Source organism: Ambystoma mexicanum, chromosome 3q (genome assembly GCF_040938575.1).
Source record: "Ambystoma mexicanum isolate Mex_15411 chromosome 3q, UKY_AmexF1_1, whole genome shotgun sequence".
Lineage (NCBI taxonomy): Eukaryota > Metazoa > Chordata > Amphibia > Caudata > Ambystomatidae > Ambystoma > Ambystoma mexicanum.
The window spans coordinates 673273299-673290765 of NC_090926.1; the positions used below are offsets into that span (position 1 = coordinate 673273299).

At 48.1% G+C, this 17467-nt stretch overlaps 1 protein-coding gene across 1 annotated transcript in view; it reads right to left on the reverse strand.

Annotated features, from left to right (window-relative positions):
• Positions 1-14005: 14005 nt before the first annotated feature.
• Positions 14006-17467, reverse strand: part of LOC138582871 (aquaporin-8-like) — a 508777-nt gene continuing 505315 nt past the window's right edge. The window contains exon 6 of the mRNA XM_069654561.1: positions 14006-14295. Within this exon, the coding sequence (XP_069510662.1) occupies positions 14145-14295 (151 nt within the window). The 3' untranslated portion in view covers positions 14006-14144. The remainder of the gene's footprint in view (positions 14296-17467) is intronic.

A 17467-nucleotide genomic window follows, 5' to 3' on the forward strand; every position in this document is an offset into this window, starting at 1 on the left:
TCTATCCCTCTCCATTGGTGCCACCAGGAACCCCAAGACAATCTGACAACTCACCCCGGAAAGAACAGGCTCTGCATGAAAAGGAGTGGGTTAATGCATGTGTTGCACAATTCTGGGGACTGTGATGTGTGCATTGGTGGAAGTGGAAAAAAGAATCGAGTGGTATTCTGGCTGCATCCAAAAAGGAGGGAGTGGGATGGCCGAACAGCTGGTGGAGGGGGTGGAGGGAATGGACTGGGAGGATCACAAACTTTATCTGAATAGCAAAGCACCACTCTTCAAATTTGATGACATACCTTCCAAGCTTGACTGGGTACAAATAGTTTGGATTTCAAGGCCTTCAGTAATAATGTTTTATAGAGTTTACTTACAAAAAGCAGAAATGGCATAATCAAGCCACATGACAACATGTAAATTCTTATAGCAACATGTTAAGCAAAAAGAATATCATTGTGGCTTTAATTTTCACATCCTGAATAGTAAACTATAAGTCCCATAATGGAAGATAATGAAAACCTGAAAAATCTATGTAAACGCAATGTACTTTCAGTGATTTAAGACATGCAATAAAATAGGTTGTGTAATAAACTCTGATATGGAGATTCTTTGTCACAAATCTCCAGCTCGCCCAACTCTCGTCTGCCCATCCACCCATCTATGGATCCATTAATATATACACCAACCTATGGCGCCCATCCATCCATCGTTCAGGTCATTATATAGTGCATAAAGGAATTCAGGTGGGAATGCATAAACTTTGAAGAACGTCTTTTTTAAACAGGTTCTTTTGGTCGGTGAAGCTCTGTTGCAGGCACACAGATAGCAGCATCATAAGAACAGAAGATTAATAGGGTAATTCATAGAATTCGGTGCAGAAGGAGCGCACACGGCTGGCGCAGAGAGGGAGCGTGCGCAAGCCATGTGCGCTAAGCAGCATTCTGGTGCACCACGTATTCATGGATTTGCCAAGCCATTTTGAGCCGTGGCGCAGCGAACATCCTGCAGCAGCAGTTACGCCCCCAAGAACGCCCCTTGCGCAAGGAAAAGCCATAGAAATCCCCAATACGGCACAAAGGGCCGCGCCAACCCTGGACCATCTTACAGGCCCGCTACACTGTAATCGCGTGAAAAACTACACATACCCATCTCACGGCAGCCATAACGCGTGAAAATGTACTTGTGCACCCCCTTGAATACGGGTATCCCACCCGCGGGAGCCAAAACGCGTGAAAATCTCCCCGTGCACCCCCTTCGATACACGTAACCCGCTCGTGGCAGCCAAAACGTGTGGAAATTATCTCACACACCCCCTTGAATATGCGTACTCCGCCTGTGCCAGGAAAATTGCGTGGAAAATGTCCCCACTGTGGTGTGAGCTGCTTGCGGGTCATGGTCTGTGGTGATATGCTGCCTGCGGGGCATGGGGAGGGTGGATGGGCTGCCTGCGGGCATGGTCAGGGTGAATGGGCTGCCTGCGGGTCAATGTCTGGTTGGATGGGCTGCCTGTGGGGCATTTTCAGTTTGGATGGGCTGCCTGCAGGGCATGGTCAGGGTGGATGGGCTGCCTGCGGGTCATGGTCTGGTTGGATGGGCTGCCTGCAGGGCATGGTCAGGGTGGATGGGCTGCCTGTGGGTCATGGTCGGGGGTGATGGGCTGCCTGCGGGTCATGGTCAGGGTGGATGGGCTGCCTGCGGGGCATGAGGAGGGCGGATGGGCTGCCTACATGTCATAGTCTGGGATGATGGTCTGCCTGCGGGTCATGGTCAGGGGTGTAGGGTGGTCCCCTGTGGTGTGGGCTGCCTACGCATCATCCTGGGTCCTCCTGCCTGACAGCCGATGCCTGCCCCTGCGATGTTGATGGCACCGAGCCATGATTGCTCCCACCCTGAGCCTGCTGCTGCCGTGCACGTGACCTGCTTGTTGAAGCCTGCATGTCCTCCTCTTGCTGGGGTCCAGTTGGTGGGGTGGCCACCTCTGCTGGACCTCGGACTCCTGACTGTGGCAGGGATGTGTCCTCCACCAGCCTGGCCGCTGACTCAGGGACAGCTCCACAGGGGGCCCAGGTGATACTTGGGCAGGAAGATGGCACGGAGGACAACCGGCGCATAGGGGGCTCAGTTGAGGAGGGGGTCGCAAGAAGTTCCAGCGCAAGGATGAACCCAGTGCCGACGACCTGTCCTAGTAGGTCGATGCGGCCAAAGAGGTATTCGAAATAATCAGACGAGAACCCTGCACGTCATCCCGAATACCACGTTGGCGCAACGCCATCCCAGCTAGGACAGGGTCAATACCGTGTATGGCCAGTTGTTATATGTGCATCCCCTCCTTGAAAACGGGTCTGGACGGAGGCATCCCTGCTGGTGCCAGATGATGCAGTCACAGGATCGGGGACAAGATTACACACATGCACCTCTTCGACGGCCTGTGCTGCCTCCTGTCCATGCCCCTGGACTGCATCACTAGCACATGACAATTGCACATGAGTGGCAGTGTCAAACTTCACAGATGGCATCACACTCCCCAACACTCATATCATTAGAACCCACACACATGCACAAATTAACAGCAATCGTGCAGCAGGCAGCAGCACACATACACACACACCAGCATGAACATCCAAAGGTTGGTATGACGTCACAAGCAACATGGGGAGTGCTCAACACATGCACACACGCCACCAGATAGACATACATGCATATGTACATCTCCACCACCTATCACAGTGCATTCATCGGCAACTATGTCACATCTGCCAATCGGGTTCATACATGTCTGTGTCACATGCATCCATGGCGTATAACAGTTGCACACATGTCAAACACACACACACACGCTCATGTATATCATGCACGTACATGAAGGTGGAACAAGCATCCATGTGTCACACCCAACCATGGCATAGTACATACACAGAAATGCTAACATGTGTGCGTCTCCACATGCAGTTGTGCATCATGCTCTGGAACACATACACCATTGATGTGCATCACACGTGACTGGACTCACATGCAGCAGGGTCATGTCTCTGCACATACACATCCATACATGGACCTTTCCAGACATATGTCCAAGCTGCACACTCCTGGCACACCTCAACATGCACTGCGTACAATAAGTACACATGGACACTTACCGCTCGACTCCGGACGGGTCTCCCTCTCGAGGACCTGGCGGTGAAGCGCTGGGTTAATGCGTTCCAGGAACCTCATGTCGTCGGTGGTAAGGTGGACCCGGCACCTCACTGCATCCGCTGCGTCCAAGAGATGCCGGGCCTTCCTGAGGGTCCTGGACCTGAAGTCCTCCCAGCGCTTATGGATGTCTGGTAGGTCAGGGGTGCCACCGCCTCCGTGTTGATGGCAACCACAATGTCCATCCAGATCCTCTTCCATCCATCCTTGTCAGCGTGTGTTCTTCCGAAGAGGGCATCATAATGCACCAGGACTTGCTCCACCAGGATGGCAACTTCTCCTGCAGTGAAGCTGGCAGCCCTCTGCCTCTCTGCCGGGGGGTCGCCACTGGACCCAGATGGATTTTGGCCCGATATGGCAACCCCCGAGGCAGGTGTGGATGGGCAACTGGGTCCTGGTGCTGGGCTGTGGAGCGATGGAACTGCAGTCAGGAGTCTTCTGTTCCAGCAGGGGTGGTCACAGCCACTGGACCCCTGCAAATGGCTGACGTGCAGGCACCAAATAGCAGGGCACGTGGCCAGCAGGCAGACAGGCAGCAGCAGATAGCTCGTGGGAGGTGGCTCGGGGCTGTGGAGGGCAGGGAAATGGCCTTCTGGGCAGGAGCGTGGTCTACCGTGTGTTGTCGCGTGGCCAGCTTGATACAGAGTGATTTGGCACGTGAAAAAACCGCACATCAGCGTGTAATTCAAGGAAAGGCCCTTAGCGCATAAGCGCGGAAGTGATGTGACGCGCACAGTTGTTTCCCTCGGCACGGCTGCATAGTGAATCTGCAGGTGCAAAAACAGTCTGGGTGTGACTGCGTGTAATTGGAGGAAAGACCCTTAGCGGTTAAGCGCGTAAGTGACATGGCAAGAATGGGCGTTTCTCTGGGCAGGGTTTAAAGGTCCATGTAAGACGCCATTTTCTTGTACGTGCTTTTTGTGGAGAGCGAGCAGGTGATTCTTGTACTTCTTGTCGGTTCACACGCGATTACTTCACACCAGTTGAAGTGTGTACTCCTTGTTTACTTAGACAAGGAGTACACACTTTTGGCGGGGGTATTGACAACGCGCCCATGCGTGTCTTTTTCATGTTCTTTTTGAAGGCAGATGGTGAGTCGCGGAAATATTTTTCCACTGTGGTTGCCCCCGTGTGTCGCGTACCCATTCAGAGGTCATTGCAGCCTGCGTTTAACATGCGTATGCTTTTTTTGTGGTGCCACAGCGTACTGCGGGTCCTTAATTCCACGCACGTGGGCTACCGAGGGGTCGCGTGCATGTTAAATTTTGTTTTTGGGGTGCCTGAGCATTGCGTGACCCGTCATCTTCCTCCAGGGGTCACTGACAGCCTTGCTAGAGCACAGGGGTACGTATTCCATCTAGTACCCTGCCCCCTTCACCCCAATTGCCCCGGACAATTGTTTACTGCACCTCCCATTTGCACAAGAACATCAGTTCCATGGTTCGGAGGTGAGCAAGTGGTAAGGGAGGCAAAGGTGGCCCACCTCCAAGAGGTGTCTGTGGTAGGGGACGTGGCCAGGATGAGCAGGTTGACCAAGGTGGCAGTGGTGGCCAACGTGGGCAGGGTGGCCCAAGAGGCCAGTGTGTCGAGGACCAATCAGGGACACCTATGCCCCCCCAATGGGTCGGGGAGATGCAGCTGACAGCATCCCAGCTCAGGCTCTGTTAACCCGTGCCAGATTGGTCACAGAACTGGCACGGGATGACTCACAGCCGACTTCCGTGTCATGAAGTCAAAGCCATGTGTGGCAGTGAAAGTTGCTGTCACCAGGCCACATCGATCTGGGGCAGCAATGTCATCTGCTGCCCCAAGGAGCCAGGGTGAGGAGGCTGCAGGGGCAGCTGCAGCTCAATCCACCCCGGCTCTGAGTCACCCAGCCGGGACAGTGTTGGTCCCAGACCATCACACCAAGGCAGTTGTGCCGTTTGGTCCTGGCAACAGCACCCAGCAGCCAATGCCTGCAGTGAGACCTTTGGTCATCGTGCCATTGCCTGCTTCCAGTGCCCAGTCAACCTGCGCTTCAGCCCCTACCGACCAGAGTGGCAAGCCACTCAGAGTCTGCACCACCTCTCAAGAGGAAGAAGCGTGCTCTTGCGGAACAGGCTGGGACCCAAGACACTGCTCGCCCCTCCGGCACGTCAAGGAAGCAGAGTTTCAATGATGTGGAACTAGACGCACTTGTGGGCTACATGTAAGCCCATGGCCGCGACATGCTGGTTACTGCAGGGTGCAAGACTACGACTGCTCAACGTAGGGCCCACTGGCAGTGCATCGCGGACCAGATTAGTTCCCATGGATTTGTGAAGCGCACAGCGGATGATTGCTCAAAGCGTTGGAATGACCTTAAACGCCGAGCAAAAAACAAGCTGGCTTCCAATTATGCCTCTACTCTGGTGACTGGCAGTGGGTTAACAGAGGAGGATAAACTCACAGAACATGAGGCAATCGCTGGAGGGTTCGTCACAGAGGATCAGATCCAAAGCATGGGGGAAATACCAGATCTTGAGGCAATGTCCAGTGAGTGGCCATTCACGTGTGTGCAAACCTTGTGTATGTTGCTTGGGTGATGTGTTCTGATTGAGTGCCAGGTCAGGCTGTGCAGTCATGACTACTATAGGTCACCCATGTGGTGCCTGCAAACCATCCCCTGCCCTTGGGTTTGGGTTTCACTGTATCCTTACTGACCGCAGAAAACACTTTGCACCTGATAACTGCACTTGCCCTTCAACTGGCATCATGCCACAACATTGTCAATACTGTTTTTATTTTCATTCTGCCTGATTGATGGAATCATTTGCATGATAAACACACATTCTTGTGCCATTCTGCCCCGAATTCACCATACTTCCGACATAGATTTCACCCCACAATGCCCCACATTTGTTAACTTTTTATGGGAATGATTTTATCAATCAGGCTGTTTGATTTTTGTACACCTACACATGCACTGCACACGATCACTTCGGAGCCCTGTTTGAATGTTCAACATGACAATTGACTTGCGTCATGTCCAAGTGACCTACCATTGATGTATCCATGTGCCTACCATCACTGTATTAGTAAACATTGGCTTTGTTGCAGCATGTGACACATGTGTGTTTTGTCACACTCTTTTGCATGTTCTATTTCATAATGTGCGTCTCACATGGATGGGGACAGTACTGATTTACTACCATCTGGGTGTCCTTGTAAATTCTGCCATGGCTATGCTACGTGCCATCTGTGTGCTGGCATGTGTCATGTTTGTGGATTGTCCTTGCCACTCACAGGCTACTGTGTGATGCAGGTGCTATGCACCATGCAGCACATCTGTTGCTTTTCCATTTTGGAGTCCTCAGTGTCTGCTTTTAGGGTCCCCTTCCACTTCATTGCCAGTGCATGCATGCCAGAGTTAGTGTGATGTGTGACATGTCTCATTAATGTGTTCGATGTGTAGATTGTGATGCCTATGTGTGTCGGCTATGCTGTTCATGCCTGTCTTCATTACTTTTGTTTTATTTTTGTTATGAAGCACTAGATGCTGTTGAGGAGGAGGAGATGGCGCAGGGGCAGGAGTACTCAGAGCCCCAAACAAACACCAGTGGAGGACGTGGGGTGGTGGTGCAGGAAAATCCATTAGTCCTACAGACCATCCTGTCAACGGTTGTCTCTGGGTACACCTCTGATGACCTCTATACCTCAGGTGCTGAATCAGACATTGAGACAAATGTCCCGTTGCAGGTGAGTGTTTCTGGCAGGAATGCTATTCTGTCCAACGCACCTGCACTGGGTGCAGACCCTGCCATGGGCCATTCAGTGTTGCAATGTCTGCCTTTGGCGGTTATGGATGCAGGGTCACACTCCACTATATTTGCTCCTGTTCCTGGGCCAGCAGATCAAAGGAGGAATGCAGTCCTGCAGCCTCAGGCAGTGCCAGCACAGCAAGGTGCACATCACCTTGGCCCAAACAGGTGTGGTGTCCGCCAACGCGGTGGGCGTGTATCACCAGGCAATACTGTGGGGGAGAACTCCATGTATACTATTGCAGCACAACAGGGGGCATGTGTGAGATGATGGCTCAGGCCGTAGATAGGGTGGCCACTTCCATTATCCCGCAGAAAGGCAGGTGGAGTTCCAGCAGCAGGCAATGGAGTCCACGTGCCGCTCACACAGGGAGGACATGTTGGCGTCCAACAGGGACCGACGGGCTGAACTGGAGACTCTGCGCACAGCCATATCTGCAGAGTCACAGGCCCACAGGGATGCCCTAAGGTTAGAACACAGGTCCCCCAGAGATACTCTGGGTTCACTTGAGGTGTCCCAGAGTACAATGTCAGAACAGCAGCTAGAGCACCTAACATGCACAATCTCAGCTGAGCTCCAGGCAACCCGTGAGGAGATCTGGGCATCACATGGCATACGTCTGTGCTACCCATGAGGTGCTGCATGGAGATTTCTGGACCATCATCCTGCAGAACCAAACCTTTCAGACCTGCATGCTTGCTGCCATGGAGGAGCATGCCAGGGCTTTGCGTGGTCTGCCTCCCATATCACACACACTTTATAATGTACCACCAGAGGGTAACGACAGCAATGGCAGTTCTCCCAGTATCAGGTGTAGCCATACAGGCCATGAGCCCATGGAGGGTTTTTTTTTCTCAACATCCACGCATGTGGGTGTTGGGGTGCACCCTGTATCTCCTCCCTCCTGGGTGGTCCCCCCCCAGCCCCTGGTCGACCCATGGCCATTTTTGATTTTGATTTTTCCTTTTTTATTTTTTCATTTTTATTTTTTATTTTATTTTTTATTTCATATTTGAATTTGATTTAAAATTTTCATTTTAAATTAGAATTCAAATTTTTGATTTTCATTTTTTCTTTTCAATTTTTGATTTTATTTTTTCATTTTGATTTTCTTTTCATATTTCATTTGATTTTTTCTTTTTTCATTTTCATTTTTTATTTTTACTTTCCTTTTTTGCTCATAACTTTTTTTTCAGATTGGACATTCATGTTACAGTGTGTTGCTTTGTGTGGCTCCCGTAGGCATCCACTGTGTTTTCCAGCTGGGCCCATGCAGGCTTGTCCTGTGTTTGTGTTTGAAACTTGGGGTCCTGACACATATTCCACTCCTGCTTCCCCTTTCCATGGGCTTGCAAGGGTGTCACCGTGTAACAGTAACTTACACAGAGGCATTGGGCTTCCATAAGTTGTGTGGGCAGTCTGTAGTCCAAATTGTGTACACAGCCCTAGTGGGGATTGCTGATGATTTCTCCACTGCATGGTTGATTTGTATATTGTATTACATACTGTCCGTTATGCATATTTGCATGTAGCTTCTTCATGTCTTAACTTGCCTGTCTGCATTGCAGGTGCAGTTCATGTTGTATGCAGTACACTTCCACATTTACCTACCAGCAACACACTGGAGATGGAAGGGGTCGATGTGCTGCCTTTGTCAGGTTGTGTCACTTGCACTATTATGATTGCTTACTTTCATACGTTACCACAGTTGGATCCTGTATTCATGTTTTGTCTTGCTGGTAAGTATTTGTTCATGTGTGCTGTTTCTTTTTCATTGGTGAGAGGGAATTGTCTCTGGCCTGTTTCCATTTGGGACGGTGCACTTTGTGACACTTCTATCATGTGGTGTGCATTCATTTAGTTGCTTTGACATTGCATCCCATGCCATGGTGTGTTGGGCAGCTGAGGTAGGGTTTGGGAGGGGTCTGGTGACATACCACTATTTGGGTGTGCTATTTTGCAAGGGGGAATTCCTTCATGCTGCATGTATGTGTGCCTTTTACTGACACAGCATTCGGTCTGTGTAAGTAGTTAGGATGCACACAATGTAGCACTTCCAGGAAAACAATCTCAGGGTGGTATGGTTGTGACAGCTGACTGTCCCTTTTGTCATCATCATCAATTGTCAGCTGGTATGTGCCAGGCCTGTGTACACTCCGCAGGGATGGGATATTAGGTGAAAAAATGTGGCACAAGCTGGGTATGGGCTGCCTCACGATGTGCCCTTTCCCCTCCCATGCACAGCAGCCATGCATGTGGTTGGGGATGTGGGGCACCACCATGTCCACCGGCACACCCCGCCGGGTTGCAACGTTGTGCAGGACACATGCTGCCACTATGATCCTGCACATTACTGGGGGCCCATATTACAGCTGGCCACCAGAACGGTCAAGGGAGCGAAAACATGACTTGAGCACTCCGAATGTGTGCTCCACTATGCCCCAGGTTGCAATATGGGCTGTGTTGTATCTTACCTGGGGTGGTGTGGTGAGGTTCCGTATTGGCGTCATCATGTAGGTGCTCAGAGGGTAGGCACTGTCCCCTGGGGAGGTGATAATGGTTGTCATTAGTTGGGTTTTGCAATTTGTCAGTGTCTGACCTGCATACATGTACAGAGGCATTTCTACTCACCAATGAGCCATGTGTCGCCATGCCTCCCAGCTTCCAGGTCCCGGTTTAGGGGTGACATTCTGAATATAAAACTATCATGACTGGACCCCGGATAGTTGACATATACAGAGGTGATGATTCCCTTGGCATCACATACAACCTGCACGTTGATGGAATGCAAGTGCTTGCGGTTTCGATAGATGTGCTCAGTTGCCCTACGAGGACGTAGAGCCACATGGGTGCAATAAATGGCACCTAGCACTTCGGGGAAGTGTGCCACCCGTAAAAGTCCTGTACCACGGCCTGCCTTTCTGCGGGTGTTCTGGGAATGTACATGTGCCTGCGGACTGAGGGGCGTGCAGTCATGATCGCCAACACCTGGTGTAGGCAGCGTGACTGCATGGCCTGTGAGACGCACCCAACTACGGCACTTGTCCGCAGAAATGACCCAGTAGCCAAGAAATGCAGTACATTGAGCACCTTTTCCAAGGGGCTCAGTGCTTGGGAGCACAAGGTGGGTGATGTGATGTCATCCTCCCACTCAGCAACCAGTTCTAGGATGATTTGGGGTGGAAACCTGTACCTCCCATAGACCTGGTCATCAGGCATCCCAAAAAGGCTGGTCCTGGGTAAAAAAATGCAGGGCCTGACTATCCTCCTCCTCCTGCGGTGTCCCACGACCACTGCTGCAAGGATCGGTATATTCATTGTAGCGTATGAGCTTCTTTGTTGTGTGTGCGCACATTTATGCTGCACGGGGCTGCTTACGCCTGCTTCCTGCTGGCGTACGTGTTTCCGGATTAGTGCATCTTTTGTGGCACGCGGGATTCCCCTGTTTGATTCCATGAATACGTGTTGTTAGCGTGCGTGTGGGCGTTGCGAGGATTTAGCAGCGATACTTCCCCCTTAACGCCCACATTTTCATGTGTTGTTCCCCATTCTGCGTGTTCCGCCCCCTTTTTAGGTGTGTGCACTGCCCTGTGTACACCTTCACTGGCCATCTCGTGCACAGCCTTCGGGATGTCGCAATGATGTGTGCACCACATGCCGATTCAGCAATCATCTCAGGTTAGCCACGCGCAGAGCATACCATGAATTGACAAACGGCTGTGTGTGCTGCTTTAGCATGCGTGCGCTGCGATTTTCACGCTTACGCTCCCCTTTTCAGCAAACATTAATTCCATGAATTACCCTTTAAATATATAAACTTTGTGTCTCAATGATGCTTCTGAGCTTTGCTCTGTTAAGGGAGTACACTTAACAAATTCACATAATTAGGATAGTAAAGAAATGCAATTTTTGGATCCATATTTACAGCCTTGTTCGCAGGATTGAGAAAAATCTGCAGTGATCTGCATGTACCTGCTGTGTAGGGGGCATTTCTGTCTAAAGCACACTCACATGCTGAGCAGCGATAGACAGGGCCTCTATGCCTGCAAACTTCACATCTCCATCAACTCTCAGATCCCCCAGCACACAGCTGGCACTTACAGTAGTAGTGGTGGAATAAGGGTGCATCCCACTGGCTGTGCTAGGCAAAAACTGTGTGCAGTGTGCTTGGCGCTGACTGAACGAGCCACATTTCAAGAGAGCTAAAACTGCACAAATCTAATCTTGGGCCCATGCACTAATTCAACTTCTCTTTTCATCAGAAGCATACACATTGAATCACCATTCTCCAACCTGCCTACCTACCTATGGCGAACCACAAGGTGCTCTCCCCAGAGAACCGGACCTGATGCAACTGCAGATAAATAAGTGCTGGAATGCATCATCTGCTTGTTGTTGTCTATGAGGGAGAAGTTGAAAATATTTGATTGGTGACATAAAGCAACTATTTGTTTTGCACATGTCAAGAAATAAGTCATCATGTGGAGCGTGCTGCACCAATCATAAAGAAGCTCACCTCATGTAAAGGGGAAGTTTAGAAATAATGTGTATGCAGTGTGTATGTGCATCTCGACTTAATTGTTTTGGAAAAGAAAGTAGACTCTGAGCATGATTTCTTGAACTATACAGAATGGAACAGACAGTGTACTGGATGCATTAATATCAAAAGAATAACTGAACACTGCCATGGAAACACTTTAGCGTATTCACTGTTAGAAATGTTGTGAAAGATCAGGAAATGGAGTCTTAGGGCACATATTTTTTTAAGATACATAGATTGCTACTGGGACATTCCACTCTTTTCAAAAGACTGTTTTCATAATGTCATGTTCCATTGAAGTATGCATACATTGAGCAATTTGCCTGCTGGGTATGTCATTTCAGTCATACACACTCTGCTATCAGGTGCTGGCATTTATTTTCTTGTTCATTCAGTTAACTTAATAAAGGTGCATATAAATATATTTTTAGATTTGCTGGTAGCACTAGGAATACTAGTAACAAGAGAACAAAAGTACATTGCAAAGCTGCAAAATAAACGGTGTCCTCTTAGCAGCATTCCTAGAGTGACTTCTAAAAGCAGAAATGCAACAATGGCTCTAGGGCATGGTTGGGCGCTCTGCTTTCTTTCTCCCGTTTACTCACAGCACATCAGGCTGTTTCAAGGGGTAGCCGGGTCTTTTCTGTTTGTTTTAAAGAGGTTTCAGACGGTGGCGGCTTCAGGGCAATCACTAGTTAATTAAAGTCACTTTACAGCAGGGGTCTCAGCATGGAGTGGATGTACCTCAAGCCCAGTCCAGTCCTCCAGAGATAAAAATGCTATAAAGGGTAGATGAACTGACGGGCAACGGCCTTTTATTTTATGTTTTTATCTTTACTTACTTTGTATGATCACGCCGGCCCATGTACATGCCCATATAATGTCTCCTGCTGTCCACCTCGGCTGGGCTGCAGGGCTGGGTTGCGCCAGGCACAAGCTGCTGTTGGCCTGCTGCAGCTCTCAATAGAGGCCTTGTCATCGTTGTTACGCTTGCAAGTTGCACTTGCTTTGCTTTGCCACAGCCAGAGAGCCAGAAGCTTGAGGGCTGCTGCTCCATGTGAACTTGCTTCCCAAATGTGAGGAGGGGGGGGGTCGTGGTGAGTGACCGACCACAACCAGAAAGCACAAACACAGCATGTGCATGCGGCCCACTCACGTGATTGGCTGCCAAGCCATCCCAAGTCACAGAGCAACAGCAGGCCGCTGGCAGTTGCATGGCCCCTGCCCCGAGGCTCAGAGCCTTGTGCAGGACTCTACTCTAGGCAGGCCACCCCACCCGCCACCCTCCCCCAAAACTAACATCCACACAACACAGGAAAGGAACCGCCCACCGCAGGAGGCGAGCTCTCTGTTCACTCCTTCCCAACCCCCAGGACAATTTGTTACAATTTGTTGTTTATCAAAGTGTGGCTGCCTCCTGGCGCCACACCGGCAGATGGCTGGGGACACACGCTGCCCAGCACGGCCTCAGTTATTGTGTGCATTAATCAAGGCACAGTTAACACTTACTAAGAGTTAACTTTCTTTTATGAATACCTACTGCATTACATCCAATGTGCGGCGGCGAGCAACTCAGAGCAATAAATAACATTACATTACCTAAAGTAACTTAAGTTACTTAATCACAAAAATAATGTTATATTCCAAACCGACCCCATGCTGGCTTTTAAAACTGGCCCCATGCCATACCAAGTCCAAATTGCATTCTGCCAGGGGCACAATATCCGATAGGGCAGTCCACCATTGTACCCTCACTAGGCTAATTTAGCGTCTGATATATTGTTTTCATTTGAAGTGTATTCACATTTTACTTGAATGTGCCAATGCATCTGAGTTTAGTGAAGTAGCGAGAATGAAAGTAGTGGTTTTCATAGGGTTCTACCCCCAGGAAAAGGTTTCAAATAAGTGGCTGAAACGTTGAGTTTTATGGTGATCATTTCCCCTCCTAGAGCAGGAAAATGCACAAAGCATATTTCTCGCACCTAGCCCTCCTCCATCAGGAGAATCCAAATCAAAAGGTCACGGATGGATAAAAACAGGTCAAGGATGCCTCTGCATTTTATTTAGCTATTTGTGCCATTTAACACCTCATAAAAAAGATGTTGATAATGGATGGCAACCAGGAGGCATCAGCTTGCACTTTCAAAAAAATGCATAAATGCCTGAACAATTTTCCTGTTTGACAATACAGCCTTAAGTACCCCCACATTGCCTGCTCCACCTCTGTTACAATGTTATGTTGTTAGTAAGAGCAGAAGTATTCCCTATGCCATCTGAAAAGCACAGGGTCGGAAAGACATTTACTTACAGTTTCAGCTGTAATGATTTTCAAGCTGTAGGCATTGGTAGGGATGCATGCCTTTCAAAACACTTCACGTCCAATAGAAGGGAGCACATTTGGACATTTCTTGTGCCGCCTCTATTCACCTGGGCGGCGATGCGAGTGAACGAGGGTTGGAGAGAAATAATCATTCACAAGATTAAAGACTAGCACAAATAACACACCGGCTGCTTATCTTTCTTTTAAATGCTAACATGTCTGAAAGGACAGCATTCCCAGAGTCAGCAGGTACAGGAGGCTTTGACTGAATCACTATGAATCGCTTTGCAGTCAATGTCCCTCTTTCTGCATTTAAGACGACTCTTTCTGTGGCTCATCTTTCGTTATTCGGACTGGCGAAGGCGGTCGTTTCTTCTTTTCAGGAGGTGGTTTCTTGGAGGTGAACACATTCCTTCCTTCTCCACACAAAATCCATCGGTGGGATCTTCCACTCAGCACCAACCTGGTAGGGGCAGAGAGAATTGCCCATCAAGCAGCTGAGAAAGGAAAGCTCTAGGCCCACCTGTGGCGGACAACTGTAAGGTGCCATTCGACCCAGACACATTGTCTTCTGCACACTTTTTTGTTTACAACAGGAAATAGTTTCACTATAAAAATGAACACATCAAACAACTACCTGGAATTACAAAACAAACCCATAGAGTTTGGCAAACTACTTTTCTGCAGTAACAAACTTATGACAACAGTTTTGGATTTAAGACCCCACGGATGGGTGGATGAAAATAGGAATGTACAGAATTAACATAGCATAACTCCAATAACCCAAAGCCACAGGGAATTCATGATGAAAGACCCCCCAAAAAATTGATCTTGTTTAATCGCCCTTGTAGTTTAATTGATTGGGACATAACTCTTTCTTAATATCATACATGTTGCCTTCCCCACAAAGTCCAGCTTCTGCAACCACTTCCTAAAGTATTATAGTTTTTGGTAATTGGTTTGAGAATTAGTGAAATGTCTAATGCAAGGAGGGCAGCAATAATTCATATGCAAATTCTCTCAACACTGAACAAATGGCCGCACTGCACCGCTCATAAGCCTTTAATTATCACGTTGCAGGGCTTTTTAATGCTTTTATAAATGCGTTTTCTTCAGCATAGGTTATACTCTAAAGCAGGGGTCACCTGGGCAGTGAGCAACATTTGTGTATTATATGCAATGGTGAGCGACATCCTTACCTCCGCGTTCAGTTTGGGGAAACTGATTTCAACACAAATCATAAAGGTAGTACACTTAATTTTGCTAATAGAACATATTAATGTGTAATAATCTAGACCAGGGACAGTTCTGAACCTGGAAATCTGTAGTGGCCTCTAAATTAATTTGACATTAAGTGGGTGTTTATAGGGAATGTGGGAAACAGGCCATTTTTGGTCACATGGGGCCGGTCAAATTATTCATAAAATATAGTAAGAAATATTTCCAAGGGCTTGTGGTTATACCCCAAAGTATTTTAAAGTTGTTGGACAGTAACGTTGGTCAGAACATGTAGCACTGAAAATAAAGCTTGTAGGTATATTGCAGGCATATTTAGGGGTTCTGCCTGTTTATTCCTAAGCATACAAGACCAGTAATACTGGTCAAAACATGATTGGATTTACAGATCACTTCAACAGGGTCTTTGAGCATACCCCATAAGAACGAATGTGAAATCTAGTGGTAAAAAGCCCATTTTAAGGCACATAGGGACCGTTACATTGGTGAAAAGGTGCTTAGGAATACAAATAAAATTGTTATGAAGAATTTGTGTGTTCTCACCTCTCACACCCACCTCCCCCGAAGGGGTCTGCCAGGAAATTTAGTGCCAAGTGGTGGATTTGTGTGCATATTAGATTAGAAACAATGGTCACAACTTGGAACATTTGAAGACCATTTTAAAGAGAGGCGTTAATTAGATATTTGGTGTAATTAATTGGCATGATAATTAAGCGATAACACCTGATCCGGAAACACAGACTGCTAAGAGCAATGTATTTTGTATAAATGAACCGGACGCCTCGTGGCACGCCGTTAATTGAAAAAAAATACTTAAGATGCCCGCCTTAGAGCTGGAAGGTGGGGCTCCATATGAAGCTCTATTCCATTTCCGTGGTAGCCCAGGAGTCTGGAGCGGCAGCGGTTCCGCAGCTGCTGCTAAAAGAAATCAGGCAAGTGAGGGTGAGAGGGGAACAGAGACCTGAGAGGAAGGGAGAGAGGGTTGGGGATGATGGTGGGGCGGGAGAAGCAGCCATCAGGTTGCTTAGAACACAAGCTTGGATTGTGTCATTCGGCCTGCAGTCCGAGCAACCGGATTGGTTGGCTCCCCCGCCCAAGGTGCAGATTGAACCTGTTAAACAGTTACTATATTGGATTTTAATTGAAGTTATGCAATTTAACTATGGAGCATGTGGCATACACTTGCCATATCTGTCCATTATCCACCTGCCAGATGAATCAAGTATCAGATGATGACAACTTTTCCACAGGACCCTTCATGTAATACTAACACAGTCATTTACACTGAGCAGAGTGAAAAATGAAAGCGTGAAAGCAAGATGTATTACATTTTGCACTCCAGAATATTGTGGAGGGGCTAAAGCATCGAAAGGCCACAAAGCGGAGTTTGCATCCATGCTATGCTTTCCTACGGCGTCTTGGAAGAGCACCAGGTTTTATGCCTGCATTAGATTTACAGGCATAAGACCAATAGATTTCAATTGATTCTGCTTTTGATGTGCACCTTTCAAAAAGCAGGCAGATTCCATTGAAAGACCATTAGCAAACGCCAGCGGCAAAGTGCCATTTGCAGGAAGCATTTACTTTTTTTCACAACGCAGAGAGTAAAAGTGAAGAGTTAAGGTAATGTTGCCTCGTGGTACCTTTAACAATTACACTCTTCTTTTTAAATATTTAAAATTGCATGCGGAGGACCCAACTGCATGAAAGTGGTAACGTTGACAGCCCCCTGCATGCATTTTGCATTTCATTTTAAATGCCCCTCCTAAATGTATTTGACACTCAAAGTAATATTTATGACACATTTTATGCATGATGGCATGAAACACAAACCTCATAGGTACAAAATTACAGCAAATGCAAAGGATTTAATATAGGAAATTTGGACACGCATGTTACTTATTTGCCCATTTCGTACTTGACAGATCTACAAAGGAACCGAAGAGATTACCATTTTCACAAGGCTTTACACTTTACCACAATTGAATTCTTATCCCTTCAGCACCTCCTTCTTCTTGACCTCAACACATGACCCAGAGAAACTGACGAACCACATTACCCGGTGCTGCAACGAAGAGGCTGCTCACAAGCTACCCATTGTGGATCACTGCCCTAACGCGAATTACTGCTCTTTCCAAATGTCTGGAAAAGCCAAGGGGAAGTCACAGGTAGAAATCAAAGCAGGGCAAACTCCATCTTTTATTATTCCATTGTTGACAAAATAACCATTGAGTTGAGAAATAACAAAACCTAGGCCCATAATTTGCAAATGGAAGGATTTTGCTGAATTGAAACTAAATCAGCCCCTGAGGGAGAGGCACCTGCCAATTAGAATGCCAGGAAACACAAGCTTTATTCGCCTGGACAAGCCTACGTTCCATTCTCGCTTTCAGTAGCTG